Source organism: Physcomitrium patens, chromosome 11, assembly GCF_059467195.1.
Source record: "Physcomitrium patens ecotype Gransden chromosome 11, ASM5946719v1, whole genome shotgun sequence".
NCBI lineage: Eukaryota > Viridiplantae > Streptophyta > Bryopsida > Funariales > Funariaceae > Physcomitrium > Physcomitrium patens.
In genome coordinates, this window is record NC_143420.1 from 14,511,770 (window position 1) to 14,526,461 (window position 14,692).

The following is a 14,692-nucleotide window of genomic DNA, read 5'->3' on the forward strand; positions in this document are numbered from 1 at the left end:
TTCACATGCAAAAAATCTGAACTGAACTGTTAGGGTCACTGTATCATACAAAAATATGAGAAAAAACACAAAACTGTAAATCCCTTCACAAACGACGTGTTTAACATTCTTAAACATTTTAAAACTCTGATAATTCCAGGTTTGCAGGGCACAGAGGAGAGAAGACCCAAAACCCGCGCCTAAATGCACACACACACAGTCACCTAGTCATCAATTAACCAATGCACGAAGCGCATCATCCACCACACATCCATCCACCACCCATCTATACATCCATCCACCACACATCTATACATCCATCCACCACACATCTATACATCCATCCACCACACATCTATACATCCATCCACCACCAACCATCATAAGGGGATTCATCCATCCACCGAGAACGTATCCATCCATCCATTCATTCAGTGAGAAATGGTGTCGTCCAAATGGTGTCCGACTCTGGCGCTCATTTGAAATTGGATGGTGTTGGGGGAGAAACGACAAACGAGGAGGAAGAGTGGCGGGCGATTCACCACAAACGGGCCATACGCGCGGTGTGTGAGTGAGTGGAACAGGGAGGGAATATACAGCAAGAGAGAGAACAAGAGAGATAGGAAAAGAAGAAGAAGGCGCAGGAAAGGCAAAGTAGGCAAAGGCAAAGGAGGGAACGAGGTGGGGGTTCCAGTATTGCATTAGCTCGTGCTGCCCAGTCGTCTCGCGCGCTCTGCTTTCTCGCCTGGCCTTGCGCTATTGCTGCTGCTGCTGCTATCGTCGTCGTCCTCCTCCTGCTCTCGTGATTGAAGAGGTGGTAGTGGTAGTGGTGGTGGTAGTGCACGAGCACCTGGACGTGGTTCTTTACTCTCTCTCTCTCGCTTCTTCTCCGGCTCGCTCGCTTGATCAATCCATCCCTTTCTTCCTGCCATTTTCCCTCGCTAGGGTTTCCTTACTTTTGCATTTTATTTATTTTGTATTCTGAGGAAAGTGCGGAGCAGTGGCGGACTTAGACACATTAGCTCTATCTCACTCCCGTTTTTTTTTTTTTTTGGTATTGTTTTTGGTATCGTTTTTGGTGCCTCGGAGACTGTCTCTTCCAGTCGTGTCGTGCCGTGTCGCGTCCTTTCTTCTCCCTCCGTTTGCGCCCCGATATGTTTTCGTCACGCTCCCTCCCCCCCCCTCCCCTCCTACCATTCTGGAAACTCTTTATCTCTGCCAGTACGCATGGATCGGCCCGCTCGAAGCCCTTGAAGCCTGTTTTGCTGCAGATGCTGTGTTGTTCGTAATGTCAGAGTGAGTGAGTGAGGGTGCGTGCACATAGGGTCGACTGAAGTGTCAGGGAGCTTGTTTCGAAGGTTGATATTCTGATTCGATTGCGCGATGTACTTGTGCGATTTCTTGATCGGGGATTAGTAGCGGGTTGGCGGACAAGGCAGCGGAGCGGGCTGCGCTGACTGTTCCGGAAGATTGGACGGGTTTCATGCGACGCTATTACATGGACTTGTTGTAGAAATTTTGAACTGCGTCCGTATTCAACAAGAACCAATGTCAGAAGGCAAGTCTACCTCTCTTACTCTTTATCTTAGTTCCGGATCTTGGCATGTGACCCAGCATGTATTCAATCTCGCGGTGTTTCTGTGACCAGTTGTACCTTGCGTAAACCGTTAGCATCATTCGGAAGCACTGCCAGTCGAGCTCGTCCCGTCACAGTAGTTATTCCACATGATTAGAGGAGATACGATGGCGCAGTTCAAGCGCTAGATCAGCATTTCTTCTGGAGACCTCTTTGTGCGGTAGTGGATGCAGTCTGGTGATTTCTTAAAATTACGATCGTCAGGTCACGATTTGAAATAAGGATTGTGGCAATGCCGCGGCCATTTACCAGAGATTCTACCAGCTCCTTAAGATGTATTACCGTCTATTGGTCTCACCAAAGTGTAATACTTCATTCCACAGTTTTCGTGTAGGAATTTACCTCGATTTCAGGCAACTCCAATGAGTGTGAGGCTGGGAATTGCATTGATGGGACATGGTACTGACGCAGAGCGTGGTTTGTCTCTTCAGGTCTCAATGAGACTCATGGGACGAAAGAATTTAGCATGCGAAGTCCTGCTTCTAGAGGAGCCGATAGTTGCGCGGCCGCATTGGTAACATGTAGTCTAGGTCGTACAGAGGAAGGCAATGTGGCCGACTATTCAGGACAAGGGATACGAAGCTCAATTTTTAATTTTCAGAGGCGGTCGCGAAAACGTGCTGTTGCCCCTGAGAAGGCTGTTTCACCTGGTCTCACCTGTATGTCTGAGCCGTTGCCTCAAGGGGACACGGCTAACGACGTTGATCTGCCAAAACAGAGCATAGGGAAACATTATTCCCCCCGGAGTTGTGAGTTGCCCTCCATTAAATCCCTTGTCTCCGATGATGATGGTGAGGCTAAGCGCACAGCACCACTCGACGGCTTGGAAGATGTGGGTTTGGATTCAGTTACTGGAGAGAAGGTTCTTTCCAATGGCGATTTTTATGTCGGTACGTGGCAGGGAAGTTTGCCGGAGGGGCCGGGCAAATATTTGTGGGCAGATGGGTGCATGTATGAAGGAGAATGGGGAAGAGGCAAAAAGTCCGGACAGGGTAAGATCTCCTGGCCATCTGGGGCCACTTACGAAGGTGAATTTATGGGAGGGTATATGCATGGGTTCGGCACATACATGGGAACCGGAGGTACAACTTACAAGGGCCAATGGAGTATGAACGACAAGCATGGGCAGGGTCGGAAGAGGTACGCGAACGGAGACGTTTACGAAGGAGCTTGGTATAAGGGAGTTCACGAAGGCGTGGGCAAGTACACCTGGGCAAGTGGAAACGAGTATAATGGGGAATGGAGAGGAGGTACAATGTGTGGTAAGGGGGTATTAACATGGGTTAGCGGAGATAAATTTGTTGGGCAGTGGCTGGATGGGTTGGAACATGGACGCGGAGTATATGTGTGGGCAGACGGGAGTTCTTACATTGGAACTTGGAGTAGGGGCCTGAAAGATGGGAAAGGTGTGTTCTATCCTGCTGGTACTCGAGATTTGCAAGCGACTCGAAACAGTGACGTAGGTGGTGTTTCAAGCTGTGCTCATTTCAGTGGGGAACTCCGTCCTTTGCGGTGGTCTAGAAGTAGATCCACATCATCTGAAAAGATTCCTCATTTCGGAGAACTGTCCAGGAGCGGAGATCTTACCAACAGTATCCAGAGACGATGGAGCATTGATGGCCCAGCTGAGAAAGGGCTTGGATTGGAAGGTTATGGTAGTGTTCGTAACTCAGACACAATCCTGGAAGATGTGGAACGGGGGTCTGATCGGAAACCATTGGAAAGTGTCGGAACTCTACCTCCTACGGTAGTTGTGAGAGAATATGTGCAGGGCGTGCTTATGAGTGAGCTGGTAAAAGAGAATGCGGAAGCTGTGGGTCATAAGAAGAGGAGGCCTCGCAGATCTGCTCGGGAAATCAAAAGACCTGGAGAAACCATATTTAAGGGCCATCGCAGTTATGACCTTATGCTGAATCTGCAGCTTGGCATAAGGTATCTTGCTAACCTTTATATATGTAGAGATTGATGTTTTCTACAGGTAGTCATGTTAATAGAACACTACATTTGATTTGTGAATGTTACCAAATGATTAGGTTTCAAACTGGTCTTACTCACACGAATACTTTGGATACCTTTTCAGATGCTTGAGTATTGTTTTGGTTTCAATTTTTTGGGTATATTGTAGCGTGCCACACGTGTTGTGGAGTATTGAATCCAATTCATCATCCGCTTCAAAACAATTGTACTTGGTAACTGGGGTTGTCAGAAGGTGAGCAGTTTATTCTTGTATTTATAGCCAGATTTTTTAGTATTGACTTTTGTGTCTTTCTTCACTGTTACCTCATGACAGGTATACTATTGGCAAAATTACTCCAGAGCCGAGGCATGAGATTGGTCCTAATGACTTCGGACCTCGCGCCAGTATACACATGAATTTTCCGAAGGCTGGGACGCCAATGACCCCTATTCACAGTTCATCTGATTTTAAGTGGAAAGATTACTGTCCTATGGTTTTCAGGTTTAATATCTCTCCTGCCATGGGTTGATGTTTTTATTTTTTTCGTAAACTAGCCCCTTGCATTATGGCTCTATCTAGCCATGTTTCTCAAAGTGGTTGTTCTATTTGGTACGTAATATTGTCTACGTCATTGAACTTTGGCGATGCCAAGTGATGTTTATTGCGCAAAGGACATGAATATAGGAATCATACAAGCACTTTTTTGAGTTTTGGCAATTTAAAAACTTGGCAGGCATTTGCGAGAAATGTTCAAGATTGATGCAGCAGACTACATGATATCCCTAACTGGAGATGATGCATTGAGGGAGCTTGTTTCGCCTGGGAAAAGTGGCAGTGTATTTTATCTTTCGCATGATGACCGATTCATCATCAAAACGATGAAGAAGGCAGAAGTGAAGGTGATCTACCTCGTGTTTTTGGGAAAGATTAATATTATTGGCGGGATTCGGTCATTAGGTGAAAGTATTTTTTTGATATACGTTTGTTACTGCAATGAGGTGTGTCATCACAAGTCCTCTTGATACTGCGAGATCAGTATCATTTATGAGATCACTGTCCAACTCCAGTGCACTAATTTTTTTTGGTTCGCTTATGTTTTTACAGGTGCTTTTGAGTATGCTTGCAGCGTACCATTCCCATGTGAAAACTTATGAAAACACCCTCATCACTAAAATTTTTGGCCTCCATCGTATCAAGCCCTACGGAGGTCAAAAGGTGAATTTCTTGTTTGATGCATTACTTTTTGTGTTAATTTAAACTTGCGTCTTTGTGTTGAAGATTAAAGGTCGTTGAATTGGATTAGCTGGTAATGTGCAGCTTATTAGAATGCAGTCGAGCATGTATTCTAATTCTACATTTACTGGGTCTATTTGAGCTGTCGTATTGAGTGTACGTTTTAGCAGTAATTTTGGACGTATCGTTTCATTTTTTAAGTTAACGGTAGAGCTCTTGTTGGTGAATTCGTCAAGCAGCATGCGTTGTGTTTAAAATGAACTTCTACGATTTCTGTCTATTATTTCTTACAATTATTTTCCTTGAAATGTTTGAATGCACCTTCTCTTTCAATTTGTTATCAGCAGGATGCTTCTTATATTTTCAACAATGATGTTTCTTGAGATCTATCACTCGAACACTTTCACAGCATTGAGCCAGCTAAATAAGGTGCCTGTTAACATTGTGCTCACTATCTTCTCAAGTCTGACTAAGAGTTCACTAAGTTGCAGGTGCGGTTTGTAGTGATGGGCAACATGTTCTGTACTGAGCTTCGTATCCATCGGCGATTTGACCTGAAAGGTTCATCACAAGGGCGCTCTGCTGACAAGGTGGAAATCGACGAAACAACTACGTTAAAAGACCTGGATCTCAAGTATGAGTTCCGACTTGATCCTTCGTGGCGTGACTCACTACTACGGTACGCAGATATCTTGTACATTGTGATGCATTGTTTGCTGAATGTCAAAATATTGCCACTTTTCTCTGCTCTTCTTTTCTCCCCTTCTTCCTTTTTGAGTAGAATCCCTACGGAAGATTATCACATGTTAAGCACACATTTGTACAGATTTACAGTGTATGTACGTTTCTTGCAGAAATTTGAAATAGATGAGAACATGAAAAAAGTAGAAATAAAATCTCTGATCAACAGTTTTAGTGTTGATGGAGTTCCGGAATTTCTTTCCTTGTTCATCTCACGTCCAGAATTGTGGTGAAAGTGATAATGAAAGCTTTTCTAGTCTATGTCTGTCCTGGTAATTTGTTTGTTCTGTTTGGAGCGTAGTACATGTTTGGTCATGCTCTGCCTTGACATCCTCAAACTTTTTGAACAATTCGTCTTTGAATTAAATGTTCCTAGTTTATTTCTGAAGTATATGATGTATTCTCTCACCGCATTTTTACTTCCATTACGAATCATTTGTCTTTGGGACTTTCTTTATGCGGGATGGATGTGGATCATTTCAGGCAACTTGAGTACGACTGCAAGTTCCTAGAAAGTCGGGGCATCATGGATTACAGTATGTTACTGGGCCTTCACTTTAGAGCTCCTCAGTACAGAACACTTTTGACTCCAGGCGCTTCCTCTGCACGAGATGTTCCCCCAAACGAATCGTTTACAAGCACCAATTTAGACGAAGGTACTCAATTCGTATCTTGTTTAACGCTTTGCTCGGTCTTTGCAATCATTTTGGATACCTTAAAGATCTTACTAGCTGCAAGTTTTGGTGATCTTACCTCAACATGTTCTTGCAGTTTTGTCAATTTTGCCCATTATTACCTGCTGATAAAATGTAATCCTTGTTTATGTTTCCCGTTGTTTACTGAATGAAATGCGTTGTGAAGTTTTCTTACAAGTGAAAATGCATTCAATATTTGTGATGGGCAATACAAGGTATCCATGTATGGAAGGAAGAAATCCTAGTATGTAGCTCTTATCTGTATCATATGTTTGATATTCCTGTAACTCCTCTATTTTGTAAACTAGCAGGAGGGGATGAAGAGTGGGCGAGTAACAGAGGCCTAATGTTGGTGACGCGAGATGCCAGTAATGTTAGCAGCGGAACCCCTGGCATACATATACGGGGAAGTCCTTTACGAGCATCTGTGGCCGGAGACCCTGAAGTTGATTTGCTGCTTCCAGGCACAGCTCGGTGAGGATTTTGTTTGCACTTCTAGATCATTTTTGGCACATGGATTCAAGAAACTGAAAACTAAAAACTTTATTTCGTTTATTATATCTTAATCCATCTTCTAATGTCAAGATGCTCTGGAATTTGCAAGCTTTGTAATGTTCTTGATGCGATTGTGTTTTCCTTGTTAGCAGATTGAGAATACAGCTTGGAGTCAACATGCCTGCAAGAGCTGAATGTGTACATAAAAAGGACAGCGATGAATCGAAACCTTCTGAGGGACAACTTTTTGAAGAGTCACATGACGTGGTGCTATATTTTGGCATCATTGACATCCTGCAAAATTATAACCTCAGCAAACGCATAGAACACGCGTACAAGGCTTGCCAGTTTGATTCGATTTCCATATCTGCGGTGGAACCCAAATTATATTCCAAACGCTTCCAAGAATTTATTCGGCAAATTTTTCCTCCAACTCATTTGAACGAGTGAGGTTGTCCAGTGCGAACAGCAGTTTGAGAATCTATTCTTGGTCAGAGAATGTGGGAGAGAATATCGAGGTGATATATATATATATATATATATATATATATATATTTCAAATAACTTCTAAAGTCATTCATTGTAAATGCTTGCTTGAAAGACAGGCACTTTCTTGACAACGTTGATCGATCAAACATTAATTCTAGTGCTAACCAATCCGTACTTCACGGTTGGATGTTTAATTTCCACGTATTATCACCAGATGATTTTTCAGTACCCTAAAAAGATTCAACAAAATATCATTACGCGTCACGCTGTTGTATATTTCGGACTAGAGTTTTCATCAAATGATTGATTTCACGAGTATCGCGCATTTTGAATGAATGAAACAAAGATAATTTGTACTGATCGCCATTCAAATGAACCCCATCCATCTCTTATTACACTCAACGTGAAGAGATTTGTTTTCAGGTATAGCCATCTAAATAAAAAGTTGTTTAATCAAATATGGTTCCTACCTACAAATAGACATTCGCCTCGGATCAGATTCACTGACTAGATCTATATTAGAATTCCAAGAGCTACAAATAAACTACCGTCTGACTGAATGTGGACAGTGAAGCAAATGGAAAAACACATACTAATAGAACTTCCCGAAAAGTTTCAGTAGTGAATGCCACAGGCTCCCACATACAAGAGTAAAGACATGCCACAAATGTACAATCAATCACGGAATGGTGTGAAATAATACCCACGCCATGGTTCATTTCATGAAAAAGCACTGGCATGAAAGATAACCTCGTTCCTTGTGGTGTAAGACAATGCTTTGTGTGATGTCAAGATTGTGATAACCTGTCTGCACTCTACTGACTAATCGCATACTGCTGCTTCAGCTGTCCATTGCAAACATCTGCAAACACGAAGTATTTGAATTTAAAACATCGAAGAGAACTCTTTAAAAGCTCCTTAAACAACAGCTACAACTTGACTTTCAAAACAAACGGCTTAATTTGGTGACAAGGACGCGATGACCAACAAAAACAAATTACCTAACCCCCTAAGTAAAAACTGTCTAGAAATTCTACTCATAAATACTAGGTGGTATTCTTCTCAGCTTCACGACAACAGTCAGAAGCAAAGAATCTGATATGGTAAGAACACTCATCCTTTCAAGTAGACAACTTCAAAGGCTCTAAAATCATCCAAGGCACGTTGCGAACAGAAACAAACCCCAACAATCACTAGAAAAGGTAAAGAGAAATCCGATGTAGTTTTTGATAAGTGGCACCAAAAGAATTTGACATGATAGGAATAAGTCAAGTCTAATGCATACCCTCATAAAATCACCAAGCATGCCTTGTACACCACTCCTTCGTTGTAAGTTAAAAAAACGCTCTCCTATCTCATCCAAGTACTGCATTCTCAATGCAAATGTAAGTTTGAAAGGGGAACAATAACAATATTAATAACAATAATAATCATCATAATAATAAAATACCTATCAAATGAACATGATCAAACGAATAAACCCAGAGAGTACTCAGACAGTGATTCCCACATATGGATAGAAGATCTACTGTAGACACAGCACAAAATCTGATATTCAATACAAAAATACGCGTTTCTAACATGACTCAAGAAGTACCTCATCAAGAGAAGTATCACGATCGAGACTAGGTTTGTACTTTTGCCGAAGCATCTTGAACAACGGTAACGCATCTCTCTCAAGCCTGAATACACACCCAATACGAGAAAATATATATTTGAGTGCGTTACATTGAGATATCAATAAAACTTACGTAACACGCTTCGCACAACCAAACAGCTTCATAATAATGCAGAAGTAAAAGGCATTGCTAAAAGCGTCAACGCCTAGACCAAAAGCGAGCCCTTAAAAGCACGACAGACAAGGCATAACATGTCCCATACGTTAAAAGAAGGAACTTGATGAAGTGTAGCAGTGGTGTATCCGGAAGTTCTTGAGAACTGTCGCTAAGTCTCTGCCTTACAGAATCCCAAAGGCGATTAGCATCTCTCAAGTTACCAAGAGATAAATACCTGCACAATAAGCAGCAATTTGTGAGAACCTAAGTGAAGGAATTACAGTAAAGAGTAAGAGAGGTGCCTAAGTGGAAGACTTACAACAAGACGGCCCTTGCAACCACCAAATCTGCTTCGCCAGGATAGCACTGCAACATTAGAAAACAACAACAATATAATGGTAATCGTGAAGAGCTCTTACAAAATAAGAGAGAAGACCTTCCACGAAATAGGTTTTAATACACAAAAGGGAAAGGGAAACTGGCACGAAGTGCACATTAAAGACCAGTTAAGCTCAGCGTTGGAGGTCGAGATTTTTAGATGACGATACTAACACCCGGAGGAGGAGCATATACAAATAGAAAGAAGCAGCTACATGTAGCTACAGAAAATACAACTCCTTGAGCACGTTAAAATGCTTCAAGGCATGTAAGCGATTAGTCATGAATTGATGAGCAGTACCTTGTCCATGCACTCAACCACTACTTTAGCGAATGTCTCAGGCTGGTTCCCTCGCACAAAATGTTGTGATGCTTTCATCGTTTCCTGCAGAAAAAGTACCCAAATATCAAAAATAGAAATGCAACAAGCAGATTCAGCCTGGGAAAGCTGATTTTACATCATCACAGAGCTTTTGAGCTCTAAATAATTGATAAATATCCGAACACAAAGATGTCAACGAATACTCTCAATAGTTCATGTTCTAAAGCACAAACACTGCTCCAGCAAAGCAGGATACCGAAAATTTGTTGCTTAACATACATATACTACTTATTACAAACATTCTCCAAACTTATGACTACTTTCAATATTTCGTGCCAGGTGGATGCCCTGCAAAGTGCCAAATGGTTCTCTTCATTTATTAAGCAAAAAAATAAAATGTCATTTGAATGCATCTAAACGTCATTGTTGCTTAAGAGAACGAAGAGGCCATTAGCAGGAATTCACAAGAGAAACTCATAGGATCTTCGTATAGTACACATACGGGGTGGGGAGATTCAGTCCAAATGTATTCACCGAGCATGTCATGCAACTCAGGAGCACCTCTAGGAAAGCCTCCGGTCTCTATCGACCACCTGCAGAAGGTAACAGTGAATAACAATGTCAGTGAGCTTCATTGTGACGGAAAATGAGATCGCGGGCTTGAAAAGTACTTAACTGTAAATAAAAAAATAGTTAACAAACGAAGATGTAACTGGTCAAAAGTTTTCACAAAAACAAAAATCTGTACTTTAGAGCTGATCGTAGAAACGATGTGCATCCCTCCACACGGGTCTTTGCAATAACTGCGGCCTCAGAAGATTCTACGCCTAAGTTACTCGTGTCATTGCTGGAAGATTTCTCTTGTCGAGTACCAGCAGTCCGTGGATATGCATTATAAATTGTTCTTATTTGATCTGGCACAAAAACAAGAACAACCATAAATAACCTAAAGATAAAATAATAGAAAATAGACTTAGAAATTTCACAAACAGAAAAACAAAATATAATGCCCAGCGTATTCAAACGAAAGTAAGAAGCGCCATAGACAACGGTAGCAAATTGAAAAAGTTTCAACCACTATTTAAATGACCATTAGAGACAGAAGATATGTGCATACCCAGTGTAGAGCTATCAAAAGGTAATTTTGCTACATTGAAAGTCTGTATCAAAAGCACACCAAGCTCTGTCCCACACGTGACCTGCATTTGGAACAACGTGATATCATTTGAGGCAGCCCCGCTAGACAAAAGCTAAATTTTTTATTTCATACTGATCTAATCGCCCAAACATCGGTCGATGATATATGATAGCTTCATAACCTTCTTACCCTATTCATTCCGTTAATTTTATATTTCATTCGATATGTACCACAGTGGAAATCGGGGGTGAATGGATACCTCCCCATGATTGAGCATCGCTACTGCACCAGAGTTCAAGAGTTCAATAGCCTCGTTGTACTTCTTGGCATGCATGTATCTAGCAACATGCACAGCGACCAACCCACCTCGTTACACGGAAAACCATGAAAAGGCACCAGACAGCCCCGCAGATGCACCAATTAGCTTGTCCTTAGGTCAGTGAACTCATCCGTATTTCACCACAAATCAGCATAAAACTGAAAACACCAAGAGAATTTTGAACATCTTCCAAACAATAAACAAACAAACAACTTTGGATTCACAAATTTGCAAATCCAAAACATTGAATGCCGGCCATTAGTTCCGACCAAGTCTACAGTCACAAAGATCGGAACGACGATTTATGCTATCCAGGGAACAAATTCCTAGACAGTTGAGATGATCGATTTGAAAGGAGGAGGATAAGATGTGGTTCAGAATTCACCTACTAGTCCCCCATCAAATCAACGATCTGGAAACGGTCCAACACAAGCGATCTCTCTATGAAAGTACCAGCATGAAAGCACCAGATTCGAGTGCAAGCGCTACCTGGAGTGGATAGTCTTGTACATTTGTTGAGCCTCATAGTAGTTCCCCTCGTGAACCCTCTTCTCAAGCTTCTCCAATTGCTGAAAACCACGCCAAATTCATGGAATCAGCTAAGCCCAGCACCGATCATATGAATTCTTCATTGAGACCCAAAAAAACCAACAAAGTGGAACCTAACAATGATCCCCTTATCTAAGGTGGATTCACCACTGATACTGAATGGACCCTAACAACAACAACAACAGCAACAAAAAAAAAAAAAAAAAAAAAAAAAAAAAAAAAAAAAAAACAATTTTATTTTTATTTTTTTAAAACAAAAACACACACACACACACACACACGAGAGTCAGTGCGTGAGATGAAACGTGCCTTGGAAGTGCCGCTGCTAGATGCAGCGACAACCATCTTGCTCCACCTGCTGCTGTTGCTGTCCAATTCTACACTCTGCGCAGTATATACAATCCACACGAAACCCTAAAAACTGAACCCCAATGTGCAACTTCCTCGCGGAACACAAATGATATCTGCAAACTGGGAATAGTTAGAAATGTTGCGAATTGAGTTGGGTGCTGAGTGGAATGATCGACGACGAAACGATAGTGAGGGGAAGAAGGGGGCGAGAGCTTCAACATCACAATACACCAGGCCTGGCCTTCTTCCTCATGCGGTGTTACAAACAACTCTCGTTCAACCAGTACAACATTCGCCCCTCGTGGATGAATGGTACACATTCGTCTCTCTTTTCTGTCCTGTGGATGCTCTTCATCTCTTTGATGCCACCAGCAACAATATTAGGGTAATTCCGGGCAGGTTCGCGACCCAGGGCCTTTACCCGCTTCATCCCTGCCCGAGCGGGCTGATCATATTTTTTACCTGCCCGGAAATGCTGAGTGAAGCCCTAAGTTATTTATAAATAAAAAACATATATTTTTACTTAGTTTTATGTTTATTTTAAGGCGAAATTTTTTGGTTCAAAGAAAAATTAAGGAAATTCGATGAATGAGTTTAATTTTCAAGCATTTAAAATTTTCTCTTATATTTAGATTCAAACTTGTTATGAGATTTTACTAACTAAAGCATAGCGTGTTGTCTTTCTTGTTGTTTAAAAAAAGAAAAAAGAAAAAAGAAAAAAGAAGAAGAGTTTCGATCTGAGTTTCTCTCTTTCTCTCTCTCTCTCTTTCTTTTTCTTTTTTTTTTTTTTTTTTTTTTCCTTCTACTTCTGAGAAGGTTTTGTTATTATTAGAATATTTTTGAAAACAAAAAATATTAGAGACCAAGATTAAGTTATTTCCAAATTAATGGTGGTATGACAAGCATTGTAAAGTTTAATTTAATCCTTCTTTTAATAACAACTTTATAACCACATTTTTCCTTGAAGGTCATTCTTATATGTCTCCACTTAAAAAGTGGTTCATAATAGCATTCTACAATACTGTATAATTAACACACTTTGTTTCTTAATCTACAAATGCTGTACCACATTGTATAATAATTAATGTTTTTATGAAAAATATTTGTTAAATTTCACTATTTATCTCTTTGTAATGCTTAAAAACCCCACAACAACTTATTACTATTTAATTTATCTTTAAAGATGGATTAAAAAAATTATACAATGACTTTATTCATCTCTTGAAAAGTTTAATAGAATTTACAAATACTTATGCACCAAAATAATATATATATATATATATATATATATATATATATATGTTTTCTAGTGGAAATCTATGCTGTTGGCCACAAAAAAATTGTGAAAGTTTAATTTGTGATTTTTTAGTAAAAAATTGACCACTCCTAAAAAAAATGTTGATCAAGCAAAAAAGAAAAGAAAAAAGAATATTGAAAAAAGAATATATGCATAACAATGGAACCATTTATGTTCTACAGTGTAATTGAAAAACACAATTTTTATTTACTACAACTTAAATAACTTAGTTAAAAAAAACTTTTAAATAAACTATATTTATGGTGGTATTTTAATATTTATTTTTTTTAGGATATAAGATCTTATTTATATTTGGAAAAAGTAGAAATTTGTGCCATTGAGTACCAAAAAATGTTCTTGTGTATTCTTGTGAGTTTCTATGGATTCCCATGCATTTCCATGAGTTCTTCAAGTTCCCATGTGTTTCCATGCATTCCTTAAGTTCTAGAAGGTTCTTTTGCATTTTTTTAGGTTCTTGTTACATGTAACTAATTATTTTTTAATTTTTTTGGTGTTGTGGTTGATTGCTCTTATAAAACATGCATTATCAATAATTCATTGTTTAAAAATCAGTGTGTTTATTAGTTCATTGTTCAAAATTAGTCTTATCATTAATGTTGTATAAAATATGTCTTATCATTAATTTTTGTTCAAAATCAAGTGGAATTTTATTTTTTTGGTTTATTAAAAATGATTAATTTTTTTTGTTTATAAATTAATTTGATATCATAAACACTAGCAACATGGACATGTAAAGTAAAAAATGAGTTTTTTTAATAAAATAAAGTAAAATTTCTAAATAGGTTCATTTTCATTATTTAAAATATGCAATATCAAAAAAAAAGATTGCTTCAAATTTCCACATTACATAATAAACTAATGCATTTTTTTTGTTCCCTTTTTGTATTTTACGGTTAACAAATTTAAAAAATACAATGATCACAATGAAAAATCAAAATCAAAATCAAAGAAATGAGAAAAAATTATTGGAAGTTTAAAATGCATGTAGTTTAATTTTCTTATAAGAGGTATTTGTTTTCAACTCTCAAATTTATGCATGCTGCTTGTTTCAAATAAATTTACTTTGATTTTCTTCCTGGAATCTCCTCTTGAAATGAAACCAAACAAACAGACCAAATCATTTGTTGTAGCAGATAACAATTCCAATCCCTCTTATTGAAGTTCTTGCAATCCAAGAGGAATCATGGAAACAAACTCAGTGCTTTGCAATTACAGACAAAGTCTACAAAATTGATAATAATGCCTTTTTTTTTTTTCTTTTTTTTTTTTTTTTTTTTTTTTTTTCCGGCTGTGGTTAGCTTGGTTGTTAGCATCATA

General features: G+C 39.5%; 2 protein-coding genes across 2 annotated transcripts; one reads left to right on the plus strand and one right to left on the minus strand.

Annotated features, from left to right (window-relative positions):
* Positions 1–675: 675 nt before the first annotated feature.
* LOC112288526 (phosphatidylinositol 4-phosphate 5-kinase 9) lies at positions 676–7,423 on the plus strand. Its single transcript, XM_024532773.3, has 9 exons — positions 676–1,537; positions 2,047–3,547; positions 3,906–4,073; positions 4,306–4,471; positions 4,677–4,787; positions 5,297–5,484; positions 6,030–6,202; positions 6,553–6,715; positions 6,889–7,423. The coding sequence occupies exons 1-9, from the start codon at positions 1,528–1,530 to the stop codon at positions 7,184–7,186; spliced, it is 2,778 nt and encodes a 925-aa protein (XP_024388541.1). The 5' UTR covers positions 676–1,527; the 3' UTR covers positions 7,187–7,423.
* Positions 7,424–7,895: 472 nt separating this feature from the next.
* LOC112288527 (protein GET4) lies at positions 7,896–12,282 on the minus strand. Its single transcript, XM_024532774.3, has 12 exons — positions 12,016–12,282; positions 11,647–11,726; positions 11,098–11,176; positions 10,818–10,899; positions 10,449–10,614; positions 10,203–10,293; positions 9,680–9,763; positions 9,320–9,366; positions 9,107–9,235; positions 8,823–8,907; positions 8,511–8,591; positions 7,896–8,087 (listed from the first exon to the last, which is right to left on the minus strand). The coding sequence occupies exons 1-12, from the start codon at positions 12,049–12,051 to the stop codon at positions 8,067–8,069; spliced, it is 981 nt and encodes a 326-aa protein (XP_024388542.1). The 5' UTR covers positions 12,052–12,282; the 3' UTR covers positions 7,896–8,066.
* Positions 12,283–14,692: the final 2,410 nt, after the last annotated feature.